Below are 26609 nucleotides of genomic sequence, written 5' to 3'. Positions count from 1 at the left end.
GAGTTGCCTGGCCCCCAGTGCCAGTCGCTTCCCTGGAGAGACGTTATTAGCAGGTCCCCAACAATACCTGGCATTTATTGCATTCCCTTCTTGTGTCAGGCACTGTTGTAAGAGCTTCGGATTAACCCTGTGAGGTAGGAAACATTATTATCCTCATTTTAGAGGGGGAGAACTGAGCTTGAGTAACTTGTCTGAGTTCACACCGCTGGTAAGTGGTAGAGCCAGAATTAGAACCCAGGCAGCTGACGCCAGGTCTAGACTCATGATCATCAAGCTATATTGCTCCTGAAGCTGTTCTTTCTCCAAAAGACCATGGTTCTGCATGAGTATTGGGTAGGCCTAGGGGTGGGGGTCTGTGGAAGGAGCAGGAGGTGGCACTTCCTGCTGTGTAATGGGAGGTGATGGGTGTGAACTCAGGCTGACATATTGCCCGAGCTGTTCCGCCTCACCCCCACCCCCACATTTTGACTCCTTCCCCTAAACACTGACCAGGACCCCAGAGAGTTGAGGGTGGGGTGTCCCATCACTGAATGGGTCTGTACTGCTCCCTACCCCGACCCCCGCCAACACAGATGCTTAGACACTGTTCTGAAGGGACAGAGCACTTGTCTGCACGTTTTTTTCTCAAGCCCCGAACTACGTCCTTGAAGTGGGACATCAGAAGGCAGTCTATCCCAGCCCCGTGGTCCGTAGAAACATTTCTCTCAGTCCTGCACTCCTTGCTGCCCCACCTTGTGCTACAGAAATCCATGCCTAAGTGATGGGGAAGGGGAGGCAAGAAAAATCGAAGGAAGCCCAGAGTGAGGCTGGCCCTGCAGAGACTCCTGAGAACTCCAGCATCGCAGATGCCAGGGCCTGTTGCTTTATTTTTAGCAGTATGAGGGGCCCTGAGGGCAACAGGGGGATGTGGGAATCCTATTTTTTGCTCTGTCTTGCTAATGGAACCTCCAGCAGCTTTTATGCCTTGTTTGTTTTCCTCTGAAGTCTGTCGTACCTGCAGCCCCAAATTGTGCTTTTCCTTAGACACAGCTTGGAGGAACACAGATGATGATGATGGCGTCAACTGTTGGGCTCACAGACTCCCTTCCTACCAGCTCCAGCTTCTCCAAGAAAGAAAGTAGCTGTCTCTGGTTTCGTATGCTTCCCCATCCTGGGCTTGGGTAAAAGCAGTCAGCTTCTCCGTCAGATGAATGAATATTCCCAGAGATGTTTCCTGGGAATGTTCTGAGAATGTTCCCACGCCTGCCCTTATTGCTTAGAAGTCTCGAGTCTGTGGGAGGGATGAGGACAGCTGCTTCAAAGGAGGGGTCTGCTGAGGGCTGGACAATTAGAGGACAATGTGTTGGGTGCTAGTCCCACCACTGTAGGACTGCTAGGAGCACCAAGGATGTGAGTACGTGGGCAGGGGTGACAGATGGTAAGATGTGGGGCAGGGAGGCATCTCCTAACTCTTATTCTTTCTCTCCATCATCAAAGTTTTTTAAAAAATAGCAGTTTTATTGAGATATCACTCACATACCATAAAGTTTACCCTTTTAAAATGGTTTTTAGTATATTCACGAAATTGTGCCACCGTCACCATAGTCTAATTCCAGAACATTTTCATCACCCCAGAAAGAAACACTTTGCCCCTGAGCAGTCACTCCCCATTCCCTTCAGCCCGCAGCCCTGGCAGCCACTAGACTGCGCTCAGCCTCTACGATTTGCCTCTTCTGGTCAGACTGTCCTATAATTCAGATCACACGATATTTGGCTTCTCTGGTCTCCAGGTCACGCCACACGAGTGAGCCTCTATCCTTTCTCTAAGCACTTTTGTCTGCAGTAGACACAGGAGTCATCAGAACTGGACAAGGTACCACCATGAGGGCATCTCTCTCTCTCTCCCAACTCAGGCTTCAGTGTCTGGGTGGAGATGGGACACCTGGCATGTCTACTATCAAATTTTACTGTCAAGCATTGGTAAATTTTGTGTGCCTTTCCAGGTGGAGTAAATTCAGAAGGCCCCTCCTGCCAACGGGCATGGTGAAATGTATAAAGGGCTGCCTCATTCTCAGTGCCCTTTAGTACAGTATACTTTTGGTGAGAAGCAAAGTTAGTTTCTTAGGTGGCATGGATCCTCTTGTAAACAAAGGAGCAAGGGTTGAGCATCTGACCTCTGATGATAGGTTCATCTGACCATTAGAACAAGACTGTGGCCTCCAAAAGCCTGAGCCTTCTGTGTTGGAACCAAACACAGGATCTAATCGTCCTGCGACTGGTGGGAGTGAGCTGCCAATAGATATTTTGGTTCCTAGATTATGAAAGGGGAGCAAATGCACACGCCATGGGTATAAAGGTCATATGGTCCGAGTCTAAGGCAATGGCACTATTTGTGCTTGATTGACCAAATCATGGATTGACTCCCTCCTCATTCATATCACCAACACACACTAATCAACATCACAAGTTTGGGTTTGAATATAGGTTTCCTTGTAGCTCTGCTTTTTAATGAAATTTTTGAGGTTGTACTTTCTTTCCACCTGTGAGGCTTTGGTTGGGATGGAGATCACAATGGGCCCTTGTGTCCCTGGACACGAGTGTGCTGGTCCAGCTGTGGGACCTTGGGCAGAATCTTCACTTGTGAGCCTCAGTAACCTTCTCTGTCAAGTCTCTGACTCCCAGGGGTGTAAAGCTCAGATGAGATCATGTTTCTGAATGTATTTTGAAAAGGTGAAAGGAGCTAGCCATACCACACAGTCAGATCTTCCTGTGCGTGAAGGGCCAGGATGCAGTCTTTCCTTTGCTTCACAGATGAGAAAATGGCCTTTGTTCAGTGGGAGGAACCTTTGACCATCTCCATATGGGGAGAATCATCATGTGGCTGTCACTGTGTTAGGCAGTTTAACAAGCAATTTCATGCCCTGTAGTGGGAGGCAGAGTGGCATAGTGGAGGGGACCCGAGGACTGGAGCAGAGGCCATTGGTGCATACCTAGGCTCTGTAACCTACTGATTCTGTTACCTTGTGACTGTGTTACCTGTTACACTATACCTTGTGTATTTCATAGTAACTTCTCTATGTGTCCTAATACCTAAAAGAACGATTGTGAGGGCTCAGTGAGAACTACGTGTGAAGTGCTTGGACATGATCAATAAATCCTACTGCTTGCTCCACCCTCCAGGCCTCCTCCTTCTCCTCCTCCTTTTGGTTGGTCTGCGACCCTCATTTTACAGATGAGGAGACCTGGGTCACTCTTTATCTAGTTAGGAATACCTTCTGTAACAATATTGGGGGTGGGGGTCATTCCCACCTCTGTTTGAATACCCCTGGGGGAGAGGGAGCTTACTACACTCTGAGGCATCCTGTTCATTTTGGAGTAGCTTCACAGAAATCTTCCAGTATGCTGAGGTGGATGGTGATGTATTTACATCACAGTAATGAGCTGTTCATCTTGAAAAAGTGATATGCTCAGCCCACTTCCCACAGTACAGGCTTGGGATGATTTTTCATCACATGGAGATGGGTTGGCAGTGAACTCTATCTTGACTTGATGTCCCCTGCATATAGACGAAGGCCCGTGGCATTTTAGGGACTACTGAGCATTCAGGATAAAGGTGGAGATTTGCCCAGGGAATGATAGGGTTGAAGAGGGGAGGTTGCCATCAGGAGAGCTCTGGCAGCTGAGGTAGCATGACATCATTATGTCCAGGGTCACAGCCCTTGTTGTGCCTGACCTCTAAAGTCAGCATTGGGTTAGGGGTGTCCAGTGCTGTGCAGTCCTCTCTTAAAACAGATTAAGGGGGGACAACTGTGTGATGATCTCTCTAATTGCGGAAGAAGCATTTAATATAATCCAGTGGGCACTTTGTGAGAGAACGTGGCAAACTTGGCATAGAAAGGAATTTTCTTAATTTGATGATGGATAGTTACTAGAATCTATAGCAAATGTTATTATTCTTAATAGATAAATGTGAGATGCATTCCCTTCAAGTTCAGGATACAACAGGAATACCCACTGTCACCTCTCTTATTTGACATTGAACTGTAGGTCCTAGCCAATGCAATAAGACAAGAAAAGGGCAAGAGAGACATAAGCAGCAGACAGAAAGAGATAAAAGTGTCATTATTTGTCGGTAATCTGATTGTCTGGCCAGAGGAAATCCTAGACTCTGAATTTATAAATTATTAGAATCAATGGAGTTTAGCCAGGTGGCCAAAGGCCAAGTACAAAAATGCATGGCTTTCTAATACACCAATAGCAACTAATTGGAAAACCAGGTCAAGGAAACCAAGGTTCTGTGTAGTGCGAGACATTGACATTATCCCATGTGGCATCCGTGGTGGTGATTGTCTCCTAACTTATATTTATACAGTGCAGTAAAGCACTGTCACGCACAGCCAGCCCACTGGGGCAAGACAGATATCTTTGTTTTGATTTTTACAGAGGAGGAACCTGTGGCTCAGAGAGGTTAAAGTGACCTTGCTCAAGATCCCTCTGTGAATAGGAGGCAGAGCTGGGACCTAGCCTCCCAGCTCAGCACACCTTCCTCTTTGCTGCTCTCCACTCCTGCTTCAGATCTTACTGTCCCCAGCAGTTGGTCTTGTCCTGTCAATTCTTTGTTATTCATCTCCAGTAGTGGCAGAACTCGATGGGAGGCATGGTCCAGAAGCCTTTATATTTGGGTTAGAATGTGCTCTATGATTTCTTTTATAAGCAACAGCTTGTCCTTCCTAGTATGCTTGTGTGTGTGATGCTGGGAGGGGTGGCTTTCTTCTGAGGATGCCCAGCCTGAGATGGGAGGAGGAAGACAGGTCAAGCAGTTTTGGGGCATGGTCTGGGTTCCCTCTTTTAATTTTGGCTTGTGTGCCCTCCACTCTGCTTCCTCTTAGTCTGATTTACATCTTTGCTTTTTTGTTTTATTAAACTCCTCTTCAACACTTATAACAATAGCATGTGTTCACTGTAACTGGTGGAATAATAATATAAAGAAAAGGTAGTCTTCTTTATTCCTTCTTTGACAGCTCTCAGCTTCACTCACCAGTGGTAGGAGCCTAATACAGACACTTCCATTCTTGTCTCCAGGTGCACGTCAAAACGTGCAGACAGGTTTCCCATTCATGCTGGGAGGGTTGACGGGCACTGTCTAGATGCTGGGGTTACTGCAGTGAACAAGAGAGAAAAATCCCTGCTCTTGTGGAACTTACAGTCTGGGGGTGAAATATCTGATAGTGAGGTGTCTAAAGTGCCAGCCAGTGATAAGGGCTATGGAAAAAATACAGGAGGAACTCCCCTCCCCCTTTGTAATTTTGAATGAGGCGGTCAGGGTAGAATTTACTGAGAAGGTGAAGTTTGTACAGAGACCTAGAAGACGTGGGAGAAAGCCATGCAGATCTCTGGGGAGGAGCATTGAGGGTGAGTGCAAAGGCCCTGGGGCGGGATTGTGCCTGGTAGTGCATTCTGTCAAGTGGAGCAGAACATGTGACGGGAAGAGAGGAAGGAAATGAAGTCATAGAGGGAGGGGGAAGGAATTGGAGGAGGGAAGATGGTGTAGGGCCTTGTGGGCTTTGTGTAGGGCTGTCTCATTGTGTAATGAAAAGGGAATCTTATTATACTCTTTTTCCTTGCAGCTTAATTTTCTCATTTAATAGTACATTATGGCCACCCCTCTAGGTCCATAGATAGAGATCTCATTTTTAAAAATAATTACTAAATATTCATGTACCATAATTGATTCAGCTATTCTCTTTTGATGGACTTTCAGGTTATTTTGAGGTTCTTTCTTTCTCCACTATGGCAGTGCTGTAATAAATATCCTTGTATATGTTACCTTCCATTCTGGTGCTTTTTATATGTTAGAGTGTAGGATTTCCAGATCAAGGGGTGTGTGTGTATTTATTTTTAATAGATGTTGTTAGATTTCTCTCTAGAAAGGTTGTAGCCGCTTTTTCTGATGGAACTGTTCTTGTGTTTTAGATGACTAGCTTTGTCCCCAAGTTGCTAAATAGCTCATCTGCAGAGAGGGGAGCTCACACCTCAGAAAAGAACAGCTCTGGAACCCTCCATCTGGTGGGAAGGTGCGTGGCCTTTTGAAGTGTACTGATGGTAACAATATCATTTGCTTCTTTTTTGGAGCTTGTGTTTGATGGTTGTGACGTCAAGATAGCCAAGAAGATGAAAACACAGCTGTTGCTGTGTTGTTTGCTTTATGGCTAATTTTCCATATGCTTAAAATAAGCACAACAGGGAGGAGCTGCACGGACACCGATTCACACCTTGTCCAATGCTGGACTGTGTTCCTGTAGCATCTTAAGGATGAGCTTCCTCATTGCGCCCCGTTCTGTCTGTGAGCATGTGAATGCTGGTGGAGCGGCGATGGGCGTGCGCTTGCTTGACCCCTTCCGCTCCCCGGGACATTCTGGAGCGGGAGCTTATAAAGTTTGAAGCCGACTTATCTGTTTAATAGCCATATGTACTTGTGCGATTTGTACTGTTGGACATTCAGGCTGTTTCCCATCTGTCACAGTTCAAACAAGGAATAATCTTGTGATGAGTCTTTTCACACATGTGTGAGGGTGTCTGTCGGGTAGATTTCTAGGAGTGGAGCCACTGAAGCAAAAGAAATTTGCCACTTACATGTTGATAGATATTGCAAAATTGACTTTCCTCCAAGAGGGACTAGTGTCCTCATCCACAGGCAGTGCAAAAGAGTGCTTTCTCCTCAAACCCTCTGCAGCATAGGGTCTTGTCACACATTTTTATTTTTGCCAGTCTGATGGGTGAGATGTCGTATCTCGTTGCCGTTTCATTTTATGTTTATTTCTCGTAAGGGCGAACACCTCTTCAGATGTTCAAGAGCTATTTCTGTTTTGTGTTGGTGAACTGCCTTTCAAATCCTTTGCCCTGTTGTATTTTTCTGGTGGATTATTAGTTCCTTCTCTGGCCCCTTCCAGCATGGTCTGTCCACATTATAAGGACATTTGACACTGCGATCAGATAACCTAACCTGTGTGACTAATTAGAGGTCGGTCCATGCTTTATTGTCAGGAGTGAAAATCTAGGTGTTGGAGAAGAGGAAGCACGTCTCAGCAACGAGCTGTAGATCATGGCTGTCTTCTGACAAGTGTGTTGTACTGACTGTTCCTCAGACAGGTTAAATGCAGATGTCATGGAGAGCTGTTGGGACTCCAGAGCCCGTCAGCCTGGGAACATCTTTTATATGGTCTCATTTTTATCCTGTCACTGGTTTGAGGAAATATGAGGAAATGTGGCTGTTTGCTACTGTGGCTTTTTTCTCCATTTGCTCAAATTTACAACCCCATTGTGGGAGCTGTCGAGTCAACGACTCCACTGGGTCATTCTGCTAGTCCAGGTGGCCTAACTGCTACTGCAAACAACTCCCAACTTCAGTAACACAATAAAAGGGGATCGCCCGCCTTCAAGATATGTGTTATAACACCAACGTGGGTGTTCCTGATGGGGCAGCCCCCCCACCCCAGGGTCTGGTCAAGGATCCAGGCTCCTTCTGTCTGTGGCTCAGCTCTATCTAGGTCCCCAGAGGGCTCCTCTGTGTCCTCAGCTGGCAGAGGGGAAAAGGGAGAAGACGATCATGAGTGGGAGGGTTTTGTGGGCCAGACGCTCTGCCTACACTCCACTGGCCAGAAATCAGTCTTGTGTCCCATCTAACCAGAGGGAGGCTGGGCAGTGGAGGCCGTGCCCGAGGTGGTCAGTCCTGAGCCCAGGTGCTTCATGTGCCATGATATCTTAGCACTGTGTGGGACTTGTAAGTTTTCAAAGTGTTTTCTCAAGTGTGATCTCCGTCCTTCAACAGCTCTGTGATGGGGGCAAGATGGGTGCTTATAACCTCTGTTTGGAGCCAAGAAGGCCCAGGGAGGTAAGTATCCTGCTCAAGGCGAGGCACTTAAGTATGGACACAAGGTGCATGTAGACTAGGCTGGAGAACAAAGCTCTCACCTGGCTGGCCCTTACTAACATGACACAAGAGCAATCATCCACTCTGGGCATGGCTGGGCCAACCTCTGTGCATGGGAGAACAGGGCTTTTTGGTTAGGGGACAGGGGAGGTTGGCCGGAGCACATCCTCTACCCTGGTGTGTGGCAAGAGTGGAAGATGTCTTTCACCCTTTGTAAAATAGCAGCCAAATGGCGAGGTGTGACAGTACTTCTTCTGGTAGGAAGGCTTGGCCGAGGTGTCCCATGTAGGACAGAATCACTGCAAACCTGGTGCCTCTAGGGGAGCTTTCCTTCATCTTGACTTTGGCCATGATCTCTTTCTCATCATTTCCATGGGACATGAGCATTGAAATTAGGGCTTTCTTCTTCACACTCCCATTTCCTTTTAATTAGTTATTTTAAAACATCTGATGCTGCAGTGCGATCAACATGTGAGCTGCGCTAGCTCATCTGTTCTATTTCTAGCAGCAGGGAAACAAATGTGGGATGCTGTGGCCTCCCTTCTGAGTATGGACTGTGTCTCCAAGAGCCCATTGGATGGACTGAGCCAAGGCAGCTCTGGGTACACTTTGGATGCTTTCACCTCCAGAGTGGATGCCTGGGTTTCCTTGTAGTGTGAACACCTTGAACTAACCTGGTCAAAGCCTGTAGAAACAGAATCACAGGTGGTTGCGTGGATGGTCATGGTAGCAAAGACAGCACCAAGCAACAGAAAGAAGAGGAGCCATCAAAATACTGATGGTCAGGGCTCAGCACTGTTAGTCTTAATTGAATGGCCACTGGGCTTGGTTTTCTCATCTGTACAAAAGAAATTAGATCTTTCCAACTACTCTCACTGGGTTCTTATGAGGATCACACAAGATAATATGTATAAAAGTGCCTTGTAAAATGAAAACCCCTTTGCAATATAAATTATTATATTAATAGCAACAACTGTCATTTGCAATCCTGGTGATTCATCTGGGGTAGGAGACCATGGATCTTACCACTGCTACTGTTATTACCCCTCATTGTGCTTCAAATTATTACTCCTCATTGTGCTTCAAAGCTGCAATTATCATGTGCAATTTAATTTGATTCTTAATGATCATGGAATGTTAGTACTGGAGAGAATCTTGGAGATTAACTAATCCAACTCTATCACTTTGTAGATGGTGAAATTGACCTGGAGGGAAGAGACTTATCTGTGGTCTCTGGAACCCGGGCCTTCAGACTCTCAGTTCTGCAGAGGGGGTGTTTTGCTTTTTGGGTTCTGATACCTTGTGCTTTCTGAAGAGGCTGGAAACTGGGAGCTTTGGGTGGGGCATTTTTCCTTAATCATTAGGTGGAGTTGCACCTCTGACTCATGTCTGCTTGCTCACACTGACCCCACTCCGAGCTCCATTGTTCGAAGCTCTGGGCAAATTTGGACAGTGCTCACAGGAGAAGCTCAGATGCTGGGAGAGTTGGGCACAGGGTCCAAAAGAGAGGGGAGTAGGAACTGAAGTGGTTTGCCAGCAAGAAAAGAAGACCAGGGCAGTTCCAGAACAAGGAAGACAGAGGTGCCCCTGCTTCTGACCTTAGTCCTTGTCAGGCCTCGCTCCTCCTTCTGTGGTCTCTAATTGCCTCTTCAGGGGGTGCTGGCTACCAGGGCACACGCAGGAAGTGCAGCTGTCAGATTGCGAGGCCCCCCTGGAGAGAAGACTGGGGAGGCACCAGTGATGCTTGAAGTGTTCAGAGAGCAGTCAGGCTGAGTCTAGACAGAGGAATAAAGACCACTGGGTGGAAGTCCTGACTAGACTGATTTTGGCTTCCTATTCATTCACAACCACCCCGATAGATCCCTTTACTGTCTTCAGGTCTTGTTCACATGTCACCTTCTAGAGGCCTACAGGATCCCCTCTATTTAAACATGTGACTCACGCCCCCACACTTGGGTCTCTTTCTGGACTGGGTTCACCATCCAAAATATACAGAAAAGTTGCACATTGGCACAGAGATATCCTGTCTAGCCTTCTCCCAGCTTCCCCTAATGCTCACATCTTAGATGACCACAGACAGAGCACTACTGGAGCCCACACATTTAACATTGGTATAATACCATTCACTGAACGTCATTCATAGACCTTCTTAGAACGTCACCAGTTTTTCCACTAATGTCCTTTTTCTTTTGCAGGATCCAATAAACAGGAGCCCACATTACATTTTTCTGTCATGTCTCCTTAGTCTTCTCCAATCTGTGACATGACTTCATCTTTCATGACTGACATTTGTGAAGAGCACTGTTTAGTTTTTTTGCAGAATGGCCCTCAATTTGGGTTTGTCTGATGTCTTCTTATAGTTAGTATGCATTGATTTTCTTTACTGTTTGTTGGGTCTCTTCCTGAACTGGATTGTGGGCTCCCTCAGAGCAAGCAGACTTGCCTGTCTGGTTTACTGATGTACCCCAGCCTCTACTGGAGTGCCTGGCACCTGTGCTCAGTCAATATTGGCCTGGTGAAAAGACGAGGGGGTGAGCTCCATGGTGTCAGCAGAGCCTCTGAGCTGGAGTGAGAGAAACCAGAGCAGCTGGGGCCTGGCAGAGCCTCGGCAGGCAGCTGCGCTGGACGGGCCCTGAAGTCTCTTCCAACATTCAGATTCTGTGGTTTTATAACCCAGTGGTGGTATATGAGCTCAAGTTCATGAAATTCCACAGGTGTTAGCTGAACATGTGCTTGCTGTAGAGCCTGTGCTGGGCAAGGTGGGGCACTCATGGGCATCTGGGAGCTGCGCTCTGGAGTGGATTTATATTCCCTGTGTGCCAAGAGCCCAGGGAAATGCATGGGAAGGGCCAGTGGGCATGCTGCAGACTTACTGGTCTAGAATCTCGACTCTAGATCAGTGGTTCCAAAGTTCCAGCTTGCTTCGGAATCACCCAGCTGACTTGTTATAACAGTTTGCTGGCTCTTACCCACAGAGTTTCTGATTCACTTTGTCTGGGGTAGGGCCCGAGAATTTGCATTTCCAAGTTCCCAGGTGATGACGCTGCAGGTCCGGTGACCCTGCTTTGAGAACCACTGTTCTAGATGTTAGAAGGAGAAACATGCCCCTGTCAGTTAGCAAAGCCAGGAAGGCTTCATGGAGGAGGAGGTCAGGCTTGAGTGGGATAGGATTTACACAGGTTGGGGTGGGACTTGAATCACACACAGCTGTCTTGCTGCCACCACGTGCAGTCTGTGGGTGCCTTTTGCCTGCCTTTGTCCTGTTGGCCTCTGGTCTCACTGTGGCCCTGTCCAACCTTCTTGGTACCAATGAGCAGTCTTGGCCAGGGGAGTCCGAGCCCCAGAGGAGGAGGCTGACTGACCTTTTGATGGGAGTTGACCTTGGCTGGCTTGCATGAAGTCATTCTGAGGCCGGGACGTGACCCGTATGGCACAGGCTTTCAAAATGTGTTTATTTGCCTGGCCTCCCTTGCTACCTGTTGGCGCTGTTGGAGGTGTTGCTGCCGGGCTTTGGGGCTCTGTTTCTGTTTTCCTGTCTGGCACCAGCTTGGCGGAGACAGACAAGGTGTGTGGCCACCGTTCCTTTCTTCCTGGCTCCATGTTCTTTTGGAGGCCGGCACTTAGTAAAATAGAGCATTTGCGTCTCACCAGAGTATCTGCCATGGAAGCAAATGGGTTCTTTTCAGGAGAGAGAAATTTTGTGAAGGAGGGAGAAAGCCTTTAGGGAGATAAATAATGAAATTATGTTTGGACTAGACACACTGATGATAGGAGTGTTCACATGTGTGTGTGTGTGTTTAAACTTCCAGAATCATTTGGGAATTTTTGTTCCTTTAAGTGACATTCAAAAATTGACGTTAGAGGTGAAGGGAGGCATCAGGAAGCTTGGGAGAGGTCATGTTGTTTGTGTGGTTGGAAGACTCTGGACAGGAAGGCGGTGTGTCATCCAGATCACACAATGTTGGAATAAGAGGGTCATCGGTGTGCTTCTGGTTCAACCCCATCATTTTAACTGAGACCTTGAAAGGCTAAGTGACTTGCCCTGCTCAAATGTACCCCCCTCAACTCTCCCAGGCCAGACCAAATTGTTCTCTCTTTCCTCTGTGCTCCAAAGTTGTTTTATTTATAACAGACCTCTTTTGTTTTATAAGTAGTCACGTACAGGTTTGTTTTACCCACTAAAGCAGGGGTCAGCAAATTACAGGCTGCCAGTCCAATCTGGCCCATTGCCTGTTTTTTTTTTTTTTTTTTAAAAAAAAAAGCTAGGCCAAATTCTTTTTATTTCTACCAATATGCAATGTTACATAACATTTATAATTACACATAAGCACCTAACAGACAGTTGGTGGTCAGTAAATGTTTGTTCAATTAAATCATCAAAAATTGTCAAAAACACATTTGATACAATTGTGCCTCGGGTGTTAAACTTTCCCTAATATAGAGAATCCAATGGTAGACACCACTAACAGCATAATTGAATATTGCACAGTTCAAGCCCAAGTGTATCTAACTTTCTAAAACGCTTGGCATTTAAAAGCACATGAAGACAATAGCATTCTAGCCCTGATTCACTGCCTGTTTTTTTAGATAAAGTTTTATTAGAACGCAGCTGTGCTCATTTGTTTATGTACTGGACATGGCTGCTTTTGCACTACAGTGGCAGAGGTGAGTATTTGCTGCAGAGACCCAATGACCTGCGCAGCTTAAAATATTGATTATCTGACCCTTTACAGAAGAAGTTTGCTGGCCCTTGCACTAGAAGGTGAGCATCCTGAGGGCAGGAATGGAGTTTCATTTATCTTTTCATCTTCCATTCCTTGCTCATAGTAGGTGCTCAATAAATGTGTGTTGACTAGGCTTGAAATGCAGTGGATTGATTTGTCAAAGATTGAGTGTGCAGGGCTAGAGCCACCACTTGGCTGTCCTGGCTTCCCCAGCTTTCATCCCACTGTGTGCCCCAGTTTTCCCTCTAGATAAAAAAGATAATATTGTCTGCCCTGCTGAGTTCATTGGTGTGTGGTGAGTATAGAACAGGATATTAAAATATCTAATTAGAGCCGCAGGCCTGGCTTCGGATCTTCCTGACCATTCTAGCTCAGATTGGCACTGGATTTCTCTTTCTCAGACTGTCTTGCTCTCCTGCTACCACCCTCTCAGAAGCTCCCTTTTGCCTACAGGCTAGAGTACTCATTGGGCCTGTCATTCATGACCCTCCTTACTTTGGCCCAATCGACTTGTCTGTCTTGATTTTTCACTTCTCCAGTGTAACCTTCTGCTGCATCCAGAATCTTCTGCATGGTGTCCCCTATATATTTATTGCACCTTTGCCTGGGACCCTACCTCCCACCCGACCTTCCCTCTTCTTGCTTCTCTGCTGTCTGTGCTTGCAGGTCCCCCTTGTGCTGACCTTGCTAGAGTCCTTTGACTTTGGCCAGCGTGAGTGACTGTCTCATTTGCCACTCAGTGTAGTGTTTCTGTTGTTATATTTTAATTCTTGTGGATGCTTGTTAAAAAAACAGGAGCCCAGACCCCAGACCCGGGGAAGTAGAATCTCCACGGGGGACTCAGCCCGCTTATTTGTTTTTAACAACCACCTCATGTGGTTCTGATTCTGACCACAGTTTGAGGAGTGCTACATGAAAATAGAGTGCTTTACAGTAGTATTTATCCTCTCATGGGACTCTTTCTTGTCTCTTCAAATAGACTAGAAATGTCTAAGGCCAGACCTGGGTCTCACCTTATCCAGAGGAGCACATACATGTGTGAAGATGAGGGCTGTGGGATGATTTGTCCGTGAGATTATCCCCTACATCGGGCCTGCATCTGGTAGGCGCTCAGTAAATTTGCTTCTTGATCGATACAAGATATGAAAGTGCTCGGGAAAGCAAAACAGGCTCTGCAAAGCAGGGGTTTGTTATCGGCGCAGGCCTATGTGTGCCTTCTATGGATGCTGCTGAGGACATCCTCAGATCTCCGGGGACTCTGCAGCCCCAACACAGAGAGGCAGCCCCTGAGAAATGCTCACCAAGCAGAATCCCGTGGGCCTCTGTAGCTCTGTTCTCTTTACTTTGATCTCCCTAGGCTTATGCAAAAGGCTCCTTTTTTCCCTCTCCTTTGGGCTTATCCCAATAATGCAAAGCCATAGAAGTGCATGCTGCCGGGAAAACTTTGTTTGGACACTTAAGAATGTAGAAGAGGGTTTAGCTTGTGTAATGAGTTTTGCTTTCCCACTTAAAATGCCCGGAGAGAAGTGCAAATGTTTCATCTCTGCCTCGAGAGTTATACTGTGTGTTTACACAGGCCTGTGCTCTGCGGCCTCAGCAAGGGTTCCTCGCCTTCCTCAGGGTGTGACAGCACAACTTTGTGTGGAGTCTCCAAGCAGACATGGCGCTCAGGCCTCACGTCTTCTTTCCAGTTACGTGGCAGGAAGGTTATATTGCAGAAAAAATAATTTCAAACAGCGCTTTGTTTGTAGTCATTGCTCAAGGTTATGTAGAACATGAGCGGGGAGAAGAGAGCCTTGCGGGGACCACCCATCAAGGTTGTGAACCTGGGCCGGAGTCAGAGCTCTCTGTAACGGGACTGGAAATTCTTTGTCTTTATTGGAAAGAGATAAAACAATAAAAACAGATAAAATAAAAATAGGGCTAGGAGCCGGAGTGAGGGCTGAGTTAGAATTCTGTGTACTTCCTGAGAAGGGTACAGCCGTCTGAGCATGTATGTGAGCCTTAGCTTTGGCAAATCATACAGAGGAAAACTTCTTTCTGCTATTGTTTCATTATCAGTGCGTTTTCTGTGTGGGAAAAAAAGTAAGTTCTAGAACTTCCTTTCCTCCTCCCTCATGATTTCACTCCATTAATACTGGGCTTAATTATTCTGATTTATTATGTTAGAGGCTTATTGCTTAATTTAAAAAACGGAATGGATTATTAGCTTTTTAATAAACAATAGCATTTACTATCTACTGATGAGGCCTCAAATCATTTAATTTATTACTATATCTCTGTGTTGTTTCTGAAATGGAACAAACAAAGTGGAACATTACCTACCAGAAACTGGACTTGTTGCCTGTGCTTCTATGTATGTGGATAGTGGAGGGTGGCCTGTGCAGGATCCAGGACACATTTCACATGGAGCACGAGAAGAGACCATCCAACATGAGACAATGCAATCTGTGTCTGAATGCTAGAATCAGTCTTATTCCACCATCCCCAGAATCAAGAACATGGGTGGGAATAGCTCAGCGGAGTGCCTGTGTGGTCTTGTGTGACAAACGGAGACAAAATCTGCCCTAGAGACTCTCTAGTGATAACTCTGAAGCTGACTGAGTTCAGTCAAAGTGGAGGGTGTGACATCCTGATTTCAGGAAAATGTCCATTGAAAATTGAGGCCCTTTATTATGTAGAGGGGATAGAAAAATGTGTGTTTAGATAAACACATTGTTTGACTTGGACATTCAATTTCATTGTGGTATAAATTGTGCTTGGTCAAATTGGCTTCTATTTTTGGTAAAAATGAGATCCCAGAAGGCCATTCTGGCTTATGCACTTAGGAGAAAGAGTTTTTAGAAAGGAGTTTTGGTGTATTCCCTCGCAGAAGTAGCATGGCTATAATCATTCATAGAGGCTTGACACTGAAGAAGAAAAGCAGGAGTAGGATCAGTCTTTGTCCTCAAGGAGCGTGCAGTCTGATAGGGCGTACAGGACACCTGTGCTGTGTGTGACTAAAGGTGGTGAGGACCTGTGCTCTTGGATGCCGAGGAAATCCACCAATAAGGCAGGAAAGCTGTGCATCTGGGGGCTCACAGGCATGTGAGCTTTCCTACAGGAGGTGGCCTTTGAGCTTATCCTTGAGGAATAAGGAACAGATGGAATAGGTAAAGGGAAGAGAAAAAGGTGATAATGTGCAGAACATTTTCAAGGGAGGTTAAGGAATATTTTTTGGGAGCCTATTCTGAGCGTGGAGCTCCAATCCATTGAAAGAGATCAGAAAAGTACTTGATTCAAACCTGAGCAATATACCTTGCACTTATCTTCACTCCTTAGGAAATTATTGACTATAATAATATCTTTAACTGTATCAGTTAGTTTAGTTGTGACAACAACATGAGGAAGTAAGCACTGTAATTGTTCTCATGTTATAGAAGAGCAAACTGAGATGCTTGTAGTTAAGTGACTTGCTTGAGGTCATGCAGCTAGTCTGCTAAGAAGAGACTCGGTCCTGCTAGTCCCACCCTGGAGCTTGTGCTGTCGGCTGTGGCACTGTGCACTGCCACTTCTCACCCTGAGCTGCAGTGTGTCTTGCTCTGCTCACCTCCCTAGCAGAGTGTGAGCAGCTTGAGAGCAGGAACTCGTTCACTCTTCTCGGGTCCCTATCATCCAGCACACTGTCCAGCACGTGGTCTGAGTTCAGTAAGCGTACGTCAAGTACAAAAGATTTGCTATGGAGATTTTAAGGAGGGAGTGATGACATCTTCTGGGTTTTGAGGGACAGCTTGGAGAAGGTTAGGGAGGGCATTTCAGGGTAAGAGAAGAACATAAGCAAAGAGCCCAAGTGGGTAAGTGAGAGGGCTGTGAAGAGAATGAAGGATCCTGGTGTCCCTTGGGCAGGAGTGTGGGGTGCACATAGGGAGCTGGAGATGATGCTGGGGAGGGAGGTGGAGGCCATGCTGTGGTGGGTCATGCTGAAATGCTCGGGAGTGCTGGCTTCTCAGGGTCTGAAGGATTGGGTCAAACCTCCGACCTCTGAGTTGATATCAGATGGCCAGGCCTTCTCCCAATCATGCTTTGTGTATGTACCAGAGATAGAGTTTGGGACTGAATGACCCATGGACTGGATTCCAGGGAGCATTTCCTTGGTTAGAAACATTTATTGAACAACTTAAATGTACCACAATCTGTGGCTGGAGAGACAAATAAGGGTTGCTCACAGCCTAATGCTCTTATCTGTATGTTGGCTTGTTGGTGCTTGTTGCTGGGAGAAGACTATCTGGGTGGTGAGGCCCAAGGTCCAGCCCAAGACAGCCTGGGCTTAGAAAGAACCAGCACTGTACATGGACGCTGTTCTCTGACCCGAGTTGCTGATTGGTGGAATACCCATGTCCTGCTTTCTGGGTCTTTGTAACTGAGCTAAGCAATTGAAGAAATCAACAAATTGTCACTAAATCAGGTCCTTAGTAAAGTATGATAAAGGATAACATATGAAAAAGGATGCAAGTTGATTATCCTACCCCATAAATCAAGCCCTCTGCAATCTGTGTCATTTATGAATGAGACTTTACTCTTCAGAAATGGGAAGCTCCTGTTAAATTGACACAGGGTTATACCTCCTTAGTGTCTCCTTATGGTCATGACTTGGGGTGGGAGACCAGGTCTTCAGGAAGTGGAGTTGGATGTGGTTGCCTCTCCTGTTGAGCCAGCACTGAGGCTGAACTTGGAAGCCAGCGCTGAGGCTGACAAGGATGGGCTGTCTCTGGGAGAGTCCCAAAGCCGTAAAGAGTCAACACCCCATCTTCTCCGTATCTCTTCTGCCTCAAAGCCAGGACTAACCTCGATCCTGCTCTGCTTGTGTGGAGAGTTAAGTCATTCATCAGAGAAGGATGGACCAGTCTCCCTCGAGGATGGGCTTTTTGTCATAAAGCTGATTATTGTATTGCTCTCTAAAATTTTCAGATTTTAGAAAATTATAGCACCACAGGCTCCAAAGACCAAATATTTTATAATCATTTCTTTTTTGGGATTAGACTCTCCAGGTGTTAGGACTAGTCCCTGGAGACACTGCCTTCTGAACTGGTGTCCCTGTGTGAGAAATGATACCCACTCAGGCTTTGTTAAGCCTGTGTTTGCCAGGATCTGGATTCGAGTAGCCATTTGTGTCCCCATCCTTCTTTCTGTCAAACTGGGCCAGTGATACATTGACCTGATTTCTGATGATCTTCAGCTTCTCAGAGTAGAATTCACTGTGGTCAGGCCAGGATAGGGCTGACCAGGAAGAAGCCCAGCCTGGGAGTCCAGGGATCAGAAGCAGAGTCAGGGTCAAGGAGGAATGGGCAGAACCATGGGGGTCAGGCTGAGTGGTCAGAGGTTGGCAAGAGCAGCCCTGCTTGTGAGTTTGGCACAGAGGTGCCCATTAGCCATGACAGTCCTGGACCTGTGAGTGATATTTGTAGCCAGAAGAAGGCTGGAGGCCCACAATGCTGCTGACTAGAGCAGGAAGGGATGGAGACGCTAGGATTAACTCACCTCGGAGAGTCAGCTTTGCCCCGCAAATTGGCAGATGTGGCTGGTAGCCAGTCATGGGTGCAGACAAATTGCACAGAAAATGGGGCCTCCCTGGCTGGCTGCTTGCCCCATGCTTTGGGGCCATGCCCATGGCTAAGCAGCCACATGTCTATTAAATAAAGTCATCTGAAAGTCTCATCTGGAAGCTAATATGGAACCAAACACCTGGGTGTCTGCCAAGGTCTCCACCACTCAGGTCAAGAAGGCCTCTAGATGGGCACGGCTCTGTTTGCTGCTCTTGTGGGTGTCCTGGCGGGGGCAGGCGCTCCCTTGCAGTTGGTCAAGAGAGGGCAAATGACTTGCTTGTCTTAGGGAACCCAAAGGGGAGAGATTCAGGGCATGGCAAAGCAGAGGCTGCTTCCTGGTGAGTGAGCATTTCTTCAGGTTCCTAAATTCCAGCTTGAAGATGATATTAATACTAATTGCTAGCACTTGTTAAGCTTATTCCACACGTATTAACACATTTACTCCTCATAACAACCCTGTATGGCAGGCATTGTTTTTTCTGTTTTACAGAGGCAGAAGCCGAGGTACAAGGAGGTTAAGTGACTTGCCAAGGCCAATTAGCCAGTGAGTGTCAGGGCCAGGGATTCAACCCCAGGCCTGAGCAGCTCCAGAGCCGCGTGCTGGGCTCAGTGTCAGTGACGGCGTCCACGACCTTGGGGATGGACTCCACTTGTGCCTCGGTGGGGCTGGGTTGAGATGCATTTGATCTTGCTGGAGAAATTGACAATCTTAGCTCGTGGCAATTTGGGAAGTGGAACCTCAGAGCTGTATCCCGAGGGTACGTCTCTTGGTTTGCTGAATTTTTAAAAAAGAGATTTTACTTTCCTTTTTATGGCAGCCCTTCTTGCCAGGATATGGGAGACCTATGATGGCTTACAGAACTGGCCTCTGTCCTGGCTCTCTTCCACCCCTCCTAAAACTCAAATGCTCTTTGAAGGCCTCCCTTTACCTGTCAAGAGGTGTGTACCTCTGTAGTGAGAGCCAGAGAGCAGGGCTGGACACGGCAGGGTGGGCAGTCCTTCCAAGGCCGGCCCCTGGGCAGGTTTCCAGTCACCAGCCCAGGCTGCTGTGGAGTACATGGGGACGGCCACGTGGGCCATTCCCCAGGGAGGGAGAGAGTGGTAGGAGGAGGCAATTGGGCTCAGGGACTGATTAGCCCCGGCCACCAAGTCTTTGTCTTGCCTGGGTTAAAAGTCCAGATGTGGGTGTCAGACAGATCCTAGTGCCTGTCCTGGCTTTGCCTCTTAGGAGCCTAGAATCAAGGAGGCACTTCACAATTGTGATTTCTAGCTGTGTCGTGGTCAGGCAGGCGTGTGCTGGGGTCCGATGGCCTGAGTTCACTAGTGAGCCATGTGACCTGAGCCTCTTTACTCTAAGCAGACAGCTACCTAACTTGCAGGGGCCGGGGCAAAGTGAAAATGCGAAGCTCCTTGTTCAAAAATTATTAAGTATTTGAAGATGGTGACAGTGGGGCCTTTCTGAGTGTGGGGACCTGTATGACTGTATAGGTTGTACTTGAAGCCTCAGTTTCTCATCTGCAAAATGCAGCTAATAGTAATATATCCCTCATGGGCTTGTTGTGAGGTTTACAAAAGACAATAATGCACACAAAGCCTTAGGCCACGTGGTAAGGGCTTGATAAATGTTAGCTCTTATGAGCACAATGTCAGAGATTTACAGCCTCTTTTTGCACCATTGGTAAAGGACTGGTAGAGTGAAGGGACCCTCAGGAATGACTCAGTGTAAGGAACAGTTCTGGGCTTTGTTCTCTGCCCTTGTCTGCTGTGACTTGGGACTTTCACCTTCTTTGCAAAGCATGGGTGCTTCCTCTGAGGGAGCAAGAGGCTTCCTACATGTACACAGGCTGGGCCCTGCTGTCCCCTGCCGAGGACTGGAGGAGGGTCAGCAGAGATGGCTGCTGTTGTTGCTGCATTCATTTTTTATTTGCTGAAGTATGTTAAAGTCAATTACTAACGTCACAGCATTTCAACCTTAAAGATTTGACTCCGCCTTTCTGAAAAATAAGGATATTTTCTTATATATGCACAATAACATTATTGTAGACATCAAGGTTTTCTTTTCTTTTAAACAGCATTTCATGGAAAGTTTAGCTGGGTGTACGTGGGGAGGTAAAGTGATTAGTGTAGATTTGCTAGGGTGAAGGGCTGTTATGCAAATTCAAACTCTGTATGCTTGTTTATATTTAATTTAGTTGCTATCCATAGAAGGCAGTGGCTCATAATTTTGGTAAGAAAGATCCCTGGACACCTGCCTAATTGCCCCAGTGGGTTAGAATGACAACCACTTCCAGGAGGAGTCTCTATGTCTCATTTCCTTTGCTCGGGTCTTTTCCAGCTCCCTGCTCTGGGACTCACTGTTTGGATAGGAAAAAGAGAGAGAAGGCCAGATGCTCTGAGTGCTCAGCACAGGGGAACCAGGGCCTGGGGCAGAAATGGCTCACCCAGTCAGCAGATGTGGATGGAGAGGCTGGTACATGTCCCGTAGTCTAGAGGTGGAGACCACAGACTTGGGCCTTGTCTCTCAGGAAGACAGATGATTAACACATACGTTAACAAATGTGTGAGAAAGAGCTGCCAGTCCTTGCAAGTGCTCTGGAAAGGAGGTGGGGGTGATGGGAGGGTGTGTTGTCTAGTTAAGGAGGCCAGGAAGGTAGAGCACCAGAGAGCCGAAAGCTCTGGAGCTAGAGGGAAAGTTGAGCTCTCTTAAAGTTGTCTCTTCCCATTTCCTCCTCAGCCCTGAGGGGATGGTGAGAGGCAGTCCTTCTCTTCTTTCTCTTCTCCCCAGGCCCACAGCACCAGCAGCCTGAGAGGTCACACCAGGCTCTCAAGTCAGAGCCTTCCCTCATGGGTGGGCTGTACCTTCTCTCAGGCTCTTCTCTAGAGCCTCCTGGCATTTTGTCCCAAACACAGTATTTAAACAGCAGCCCCCTTTTGAGACCTGTGAAATGGCTTGGAGGGACTTCAAGCAATGGACCTGTCTGACTCTTTATTTCAAGAGGCAAACTGAAGCCCACAGAAGTTGAGTGCCTTGGTCATTGGGCTAATCGGTGGCAGAGCCAGGACCAGATCCTGGTCTCCTGGCCCTCAGAGAAACAGATCACTCATTTTTTGATTTTATTGGGGGATGCCAGGATTGAGATAAGGCCATTAGAGGCCATTGAGAAACCCTTTGGATCAATGCACCACCCAAGAGAAGAAGGCCCACTGGCTGAGACTCCTCCTAAGTGTCACCGGCGCTCTTTGATGGAAGTGTCCAGGGGCACTGTCCAAAGCTAATGGCCTCTAATCCCACTGGTTTAATTTAGCTCCAGTCCTGAGGGAGGCTGTGCTAATTATAGCCGGCTGACCATGCTTGGAGCTGTAAGTAGTGGGGGGAGGCACCTGTTTGGTCATTAGTAGGCATTTATCAAGGTACCTACAAAGGATTCAGCCACTGGGCTAAGCATTGTGTGGGCACAGTAGGCATCTGGAAGCCATAAACTGTGCTCTTAATTTATAGTTTAGTCGGAGAAGTCAATGTGAATAGTGGAGTAGGAGGTCAAGACCATGACTTGGGAACCAGGCTGTCAGAGTTCAAACCCTGGCTTTTCACAGCTTTGAGACCTTGGGAAAGTTACTCAAACTCTCTGTCCTTCAATTTTCTCATGCAAAATGCAGGTCTTAACATCTACATAACAAGGATGTTGTAAGATTACATGAATGTATATATATGTAAATTATATTTTATATATTCATTTATATGGTATAGTTATATAATTATTATTATATGTAATTATTCCATTCTGTAATATAATTATATATTTATATATAAATATGTGTATATTATTTAGAATAGCCTGGTATCTTAAGGGTAATGAAATTGTTTGTTAATTTATTATTGTATGAAATGGCCTAAGTACAGCTCCAGGTGTAACCTGTCCAGGAGTGACCGTCTTGCTTGGAAACCTTGATCTTGGAAGAGCGCTGAGTTGAGGCCCCTCCCAGCCTTTGAGGAGACAGTACTGTGTTGCAGTTAAGAGTGTAGGTTTTTCAACCTGGGGTTAAGTTTTAGCTCTGTTACTTCCTTTTGGGCATATAACTTGCCATCTGTAAGTGTCCATTCTTTGTCATTGAAATGGGGCGCCACGGTAATGAGCAATCATGGGGTTTTGGTAGGAGTGAATGAGACAATATTTGTAGAACACTTAACATAGTGCCTAGCACGTAGTAACTGCTAAATGATGTAGTCATTGTTAATACTCCTCTTCTCATCTCACTTTGGTAGGTCAGGCGGCATCTCCAGTCTGATGGAGTTATGTCACCTGGAGAAAGGGGCCAGTACCTTAGACGGCAGAGGGCAGCAGTCTTGAGACGCCTGGGCCTGATGATGGGAGGCCGAGTCTCCTTCCTTTCCAGTCCGCTGTTCCAGCTTTTAGCTGTTAGTGTCCCTCCTCTTAGGCCCCATGGAACCTTCTCTTCCAATGCCGTTTCTCTGTCCTTGCGTCCAAGCTGGGTTCTGAGTGCCTTGTCCCGGACACAGCATGTGGCAGCCACCTGGGAGATGCGTCCGCAGTGGACAGTTGTGTTTGTTGTGACAAAGGAAGAAGAATTAAAGGAGTGGGAATCATTTGTTCTGTATGGAGAGAGGCCAAGGGGTGGAGGAAGGGACAAGATACCTGGGAGCTCTCCTGGAAGAAGGACACATTCACTTTATCCTGCGCCCTCGAGCAAGGAGGTCAGAGTGGAGTGTCAACGAAGCAATCTGTCAGGGAAAGGGCGAGTTCTCTGGGATTAGGTACCTAGCTAGTCCAGGCCTTCCAACTCCAAGCATGGAGAGAGGACCAGTAGCATGAGTCCCTCCCCAGACCTGCTGAGCCCCACTCTGAATTTTAAGATGCCCAGATGTGCACACAGAAGTCCGAGGAACACTACTCTAGACCAGTGCTTCTGAAGCCAGGAGTCATTCTGCCCAACCCACAGCTGAGAAAACTGAGGCTGTTACATGGGCCGTGAGCACTGGTGCTCAAAGTTCTGTTTCTGTCCCTGGGCCGCCAGGGAGCATCAACTGTTTTCCTCGAGTAGCAGCATCAGCCGCACCTGGGAGCTTGTTAGAAATGGAAATTCTCAGGCCCCACCCCAGAGCCAGTGAGTCAGAACCTCTAGGGTGGGGTGGGGCTGTTGCAACCAGTGCTCCAGGTGGCTCTAAAGCATGAGTGAGCTTGATACCCGGGAGCGGGAGCGAGAGCACTGCTCCTCTGCCCGCTGTGTGCTGGAATCACTTGGGAAGATGAACAAAGGAAGTGCATGGGTCACCAAAGAGCATCTAGTGTGGCAGGGGCACCAGGAATGTCAGAAGCTACCTAGGTGATTCTAATGCGCAGCTAGGCTTGAGAACCAATGCTTTAGGCCCATGAAATAAGCCTCAGTTTCCTCAGCTGTAAATTGGGTAGAGTTGAGTGGAATGACCCCTGTGCCTGGCAGCATAGTGACAGTGCCTTGGGAGCCTTTCATTTAGAACCCTGGGACCTGGAAAATCACACAGGGAGGTGGGCTTCCCTCTGTCAGGAAAGGTGCAGCCAAGATTCCTGTGCTGGGGGAGGCTGGACTGGATACTGCTCCCTCCTCGGGGGGGATTGTCATGTGGTGGCTGGCTGTACTAAATGCTATACAGGTGATACCCTGCTTGATGCAGTGCTCTGCTCCAGAGAAGGAGCTCGCTAGTTCCTTGAGAGCCCAGCGCAGGCTTCCTTCTCCTGTGCTGCCCACCCTCTGCCACCAGGGCCTAATTCTGGGGCTTGCCTTTATGTTGGGGAGATGATGAACTCTGCGCCCTCCCACGCTCCCTTGGATTAGAATGGTGTGGCTGTTGGGGGAGCTGGGCCCCCTCACTCTGAGTACTGGTGGTGGCAAGAATGAGGTTTAGAGAAATATTTACCCAAAGTAATCCCTCTGCTATGCCACTGCTGGTCTCCCAGGAAGCTAGATAACAAACACAGGGTTCTGCTCGTAATTTATTGAGGCGATGGGCTGAGCCTTCCAAGGGCTGGGACAAGGCAGGAAGAAAGGCGGTGGTTATGGTCTCCAGGCCCAGGCCCTGCAGTGGCCAGGGTCTGGGGGCTCCTGAAAGTAGCCGTTAGCTCCGACGACAAGGGGCAAGCTGCATGGGCATCATAAATGCTGGATTCAAAAGCGTCATGAAATACCAGATGTGGAAAGTAACCATAATTTAATCTTAGAAACGACGTTACATGGTACTTACCCAGAGGCACTGTTCTAAGTATCACCTCACATGATCCTCACAACCACCCCATGAGCCATGTGTCATCCTTTCCCCCATTTTACAGGAGCAGTTGCTTCTGGGGAGTCTGTGATGGTCAGCCCTCTGCATTTCACAAATGAGGAGACTGAGGCACAGAGGTGCGGTACGTGCCCTAGGAGTCATAGTGAGCAAGCAGCAGAGACGTAATTAGAAGTCAAGTCCCAATCCTTAAAGCACGTCTTGAAAACCAAAGGGTTTAGCGAAACCTCTTCTTGGTTTTCAGTCTGGGATGACTTTAATACACAGTGCCTGGATTATGTAACACCAGAAAAAATAGTTCGCAGGATATTTGTCCTGAAAAGATTCACAAGAAATCATCTAGCCAGTAAAGTTGAAACTTTTTAGATCATGTCTCACAGTAAGAAACATATTGTACGTTGTGTGTATATTTTTATATGTGTATATTATATATGCATGTATATATGTACACACATGCGTATGTATACATATATTTGTATGTACTATTTTGGATTATATGTAGTGTGTGTATGTATATATCTGTATCTCTACCTATCTACATATGTATATCTCACAGAAACAAAAGTTAATGAAATAGTAGCTGTTCTTACCACATGGGCCAACTTGATGTTTCTGTTCTATTCTTTTTTATTAAGAAAAATATTGCTCATAATCCAGTAAGTAGATTTCATGTTCACCCAATAGGCTAAATCCTGCCATTTGCAAATTACTGGCGTGGCCCAGCTCTCTCCCATTGCGTAAGAGGGAGCTGAAGCTTTGCCTCACATTACATATTTCTCAGTCACAAATCAGAGACTAGGATCCAGCTTCACTGATCGCCATTACCACCCTTGCCAACCCCGCCATTGCGCCTGAGACTTCGCTAAGAACATTTTGGGGCCACTTGCTAACATGCTCTGTGCTTTTGTGCCCACGCTTTTCTCCTCTTACGAGTGCACTGCAGTAGCCTGGCCAGGCCCTGTCTGGCATCGCCCATCCCAGTGCTTCGCTCCTCTCCTGGCCACTGTTCCTTGGCTCCCCTTTTAAGAATCAGAGCGTGGATTTTGAGACTGAGTCCCGAGGAGTTTTGGGTTGGTGGATTTAAGTGTGAGGTATTCTGAGAGAGAACTCATTTATCCAAGTCCACAACCCCTTGTTCACAATTCTGACATCCTTAAAGCTCTGAAAAGTGAGGGTTTTTATGTAATTCACGTGGGTGCAAACCTGCCCTGAACTGATGTGAGGCTGTTGCTGGTCTTTATTCATCCAGCTAAGTCCGAATGGTCGTACATCTCATGCAGAAATGGTGGTGTGTGTGACTGTGGTGAGTAGCCCAAACCCCACTGATTAATTTTCTAAAATCGGAAATCGTTGGAATTCTAAAACACATCTGGCCCCAGGGTTTTGAGTAAGGAATTGTGGACCTGTAGATATATTTGAAGTGTGTGTCAGTGTGTTATTGATTAATCAATGAATTAAAAAAAAATTTTTTTTTTGAGGATGATTAGCCCTGAGCTAACATCTGCTGCCAATCCTCCTCTTGTTGCTGGGGAAGACTGGCCCTGAGCTAACATCTGTGTCCACCTTCCTCTACTTTATATGTGGGACACCTACCACAGGATGGCTTGCCAAGTGGTGCCATGTCCGCACCCAGGATCCGAACTGGAGAACCCTGGGCTGCCAAAGCAGAACGTGTGCACTTAACCGCTGCGCCACCGGGCCGGCCCTCAGTGAATGTTTTTTGAGAGGAAAGATTGGTAGATGGTAGAGGACCAGTAATCAGAAGGTCAACTGTTACGGCTATAAAATGAACGCTGCTGGGCTCTGTGAGGATGGAGCGGGTGATGCCTGTGAAAGCACTTCGCAAACTGTAACAGTCTGTACCTATAGCAGGTGTTTGGTGTGGTCTGGTTTTTTTGGAAAACTGAACTGTAGTCTCTAATGATGCACTCTTTTCCAACTTTAACAAAGGCCTGCGTCGTGTGTGTGAGTATGTGTCGTGTGTGAGTGTGTGTGTGCTGAAAAGGTGTCACTTTTATTTTGCTGTGTCACAGATGAGGAATAACTAAGCTGAACAAAAAGACAGAGAGGAATGTCTCTGCATTCTTTGTAGATTCTGTTCACATCTACTCTGCTCT

The 26609-nt window shown here is 47.1% G+C and overlaps 1 protein-coding gene across 23 annotated transcripts in view; it reads left to right on the top strand.

The window, feature by feature from the left end:
* The window catches only part of KCNMA1 (potassium calcium-activated channel subfamily M alpha 1), a 719065-nt gene that overhangs the window by 30393 nt on the left and 662063 nt on the right, over positions 1–26609 (top strand). For 5 of the 23 annotated variants that reach the window (XM_070612942.1, XM_070612936.1, XM_070612894.1 and 2 more), the window contains exon 2: positions 7808–7870. The exons of the other annotated variants lie outside the window; for them this stretch is intronic. In XM_070612942.1, the coding sequence (XP_070469043.1) occupies positions 7808–7870 (63 nt within the window). The remainder of the gene's footprint in view (positions 1–7807; positions 7871–26609) is intronic. 23 annotated transcript variants of the gene reach the window in all.

Source organism: Equus przewalskii, chromosome 1 (assembly GCF_037783145.1).
Source record: "Equus przewalskii isolate Varuska chromosome 1, EquPr2, whole genome shotgun sequence".
NCBI classification, from domain to species: Eukaryota; Metazoa; Chordata; class Mammalia; order Perissodactyla; family Equidae; genus Equus; species Equus przewalskii.
Note: the sequence above shows the minus strand (reverse complement) of the source record. Positions and strands in the feature narration are given on the sequence as shown.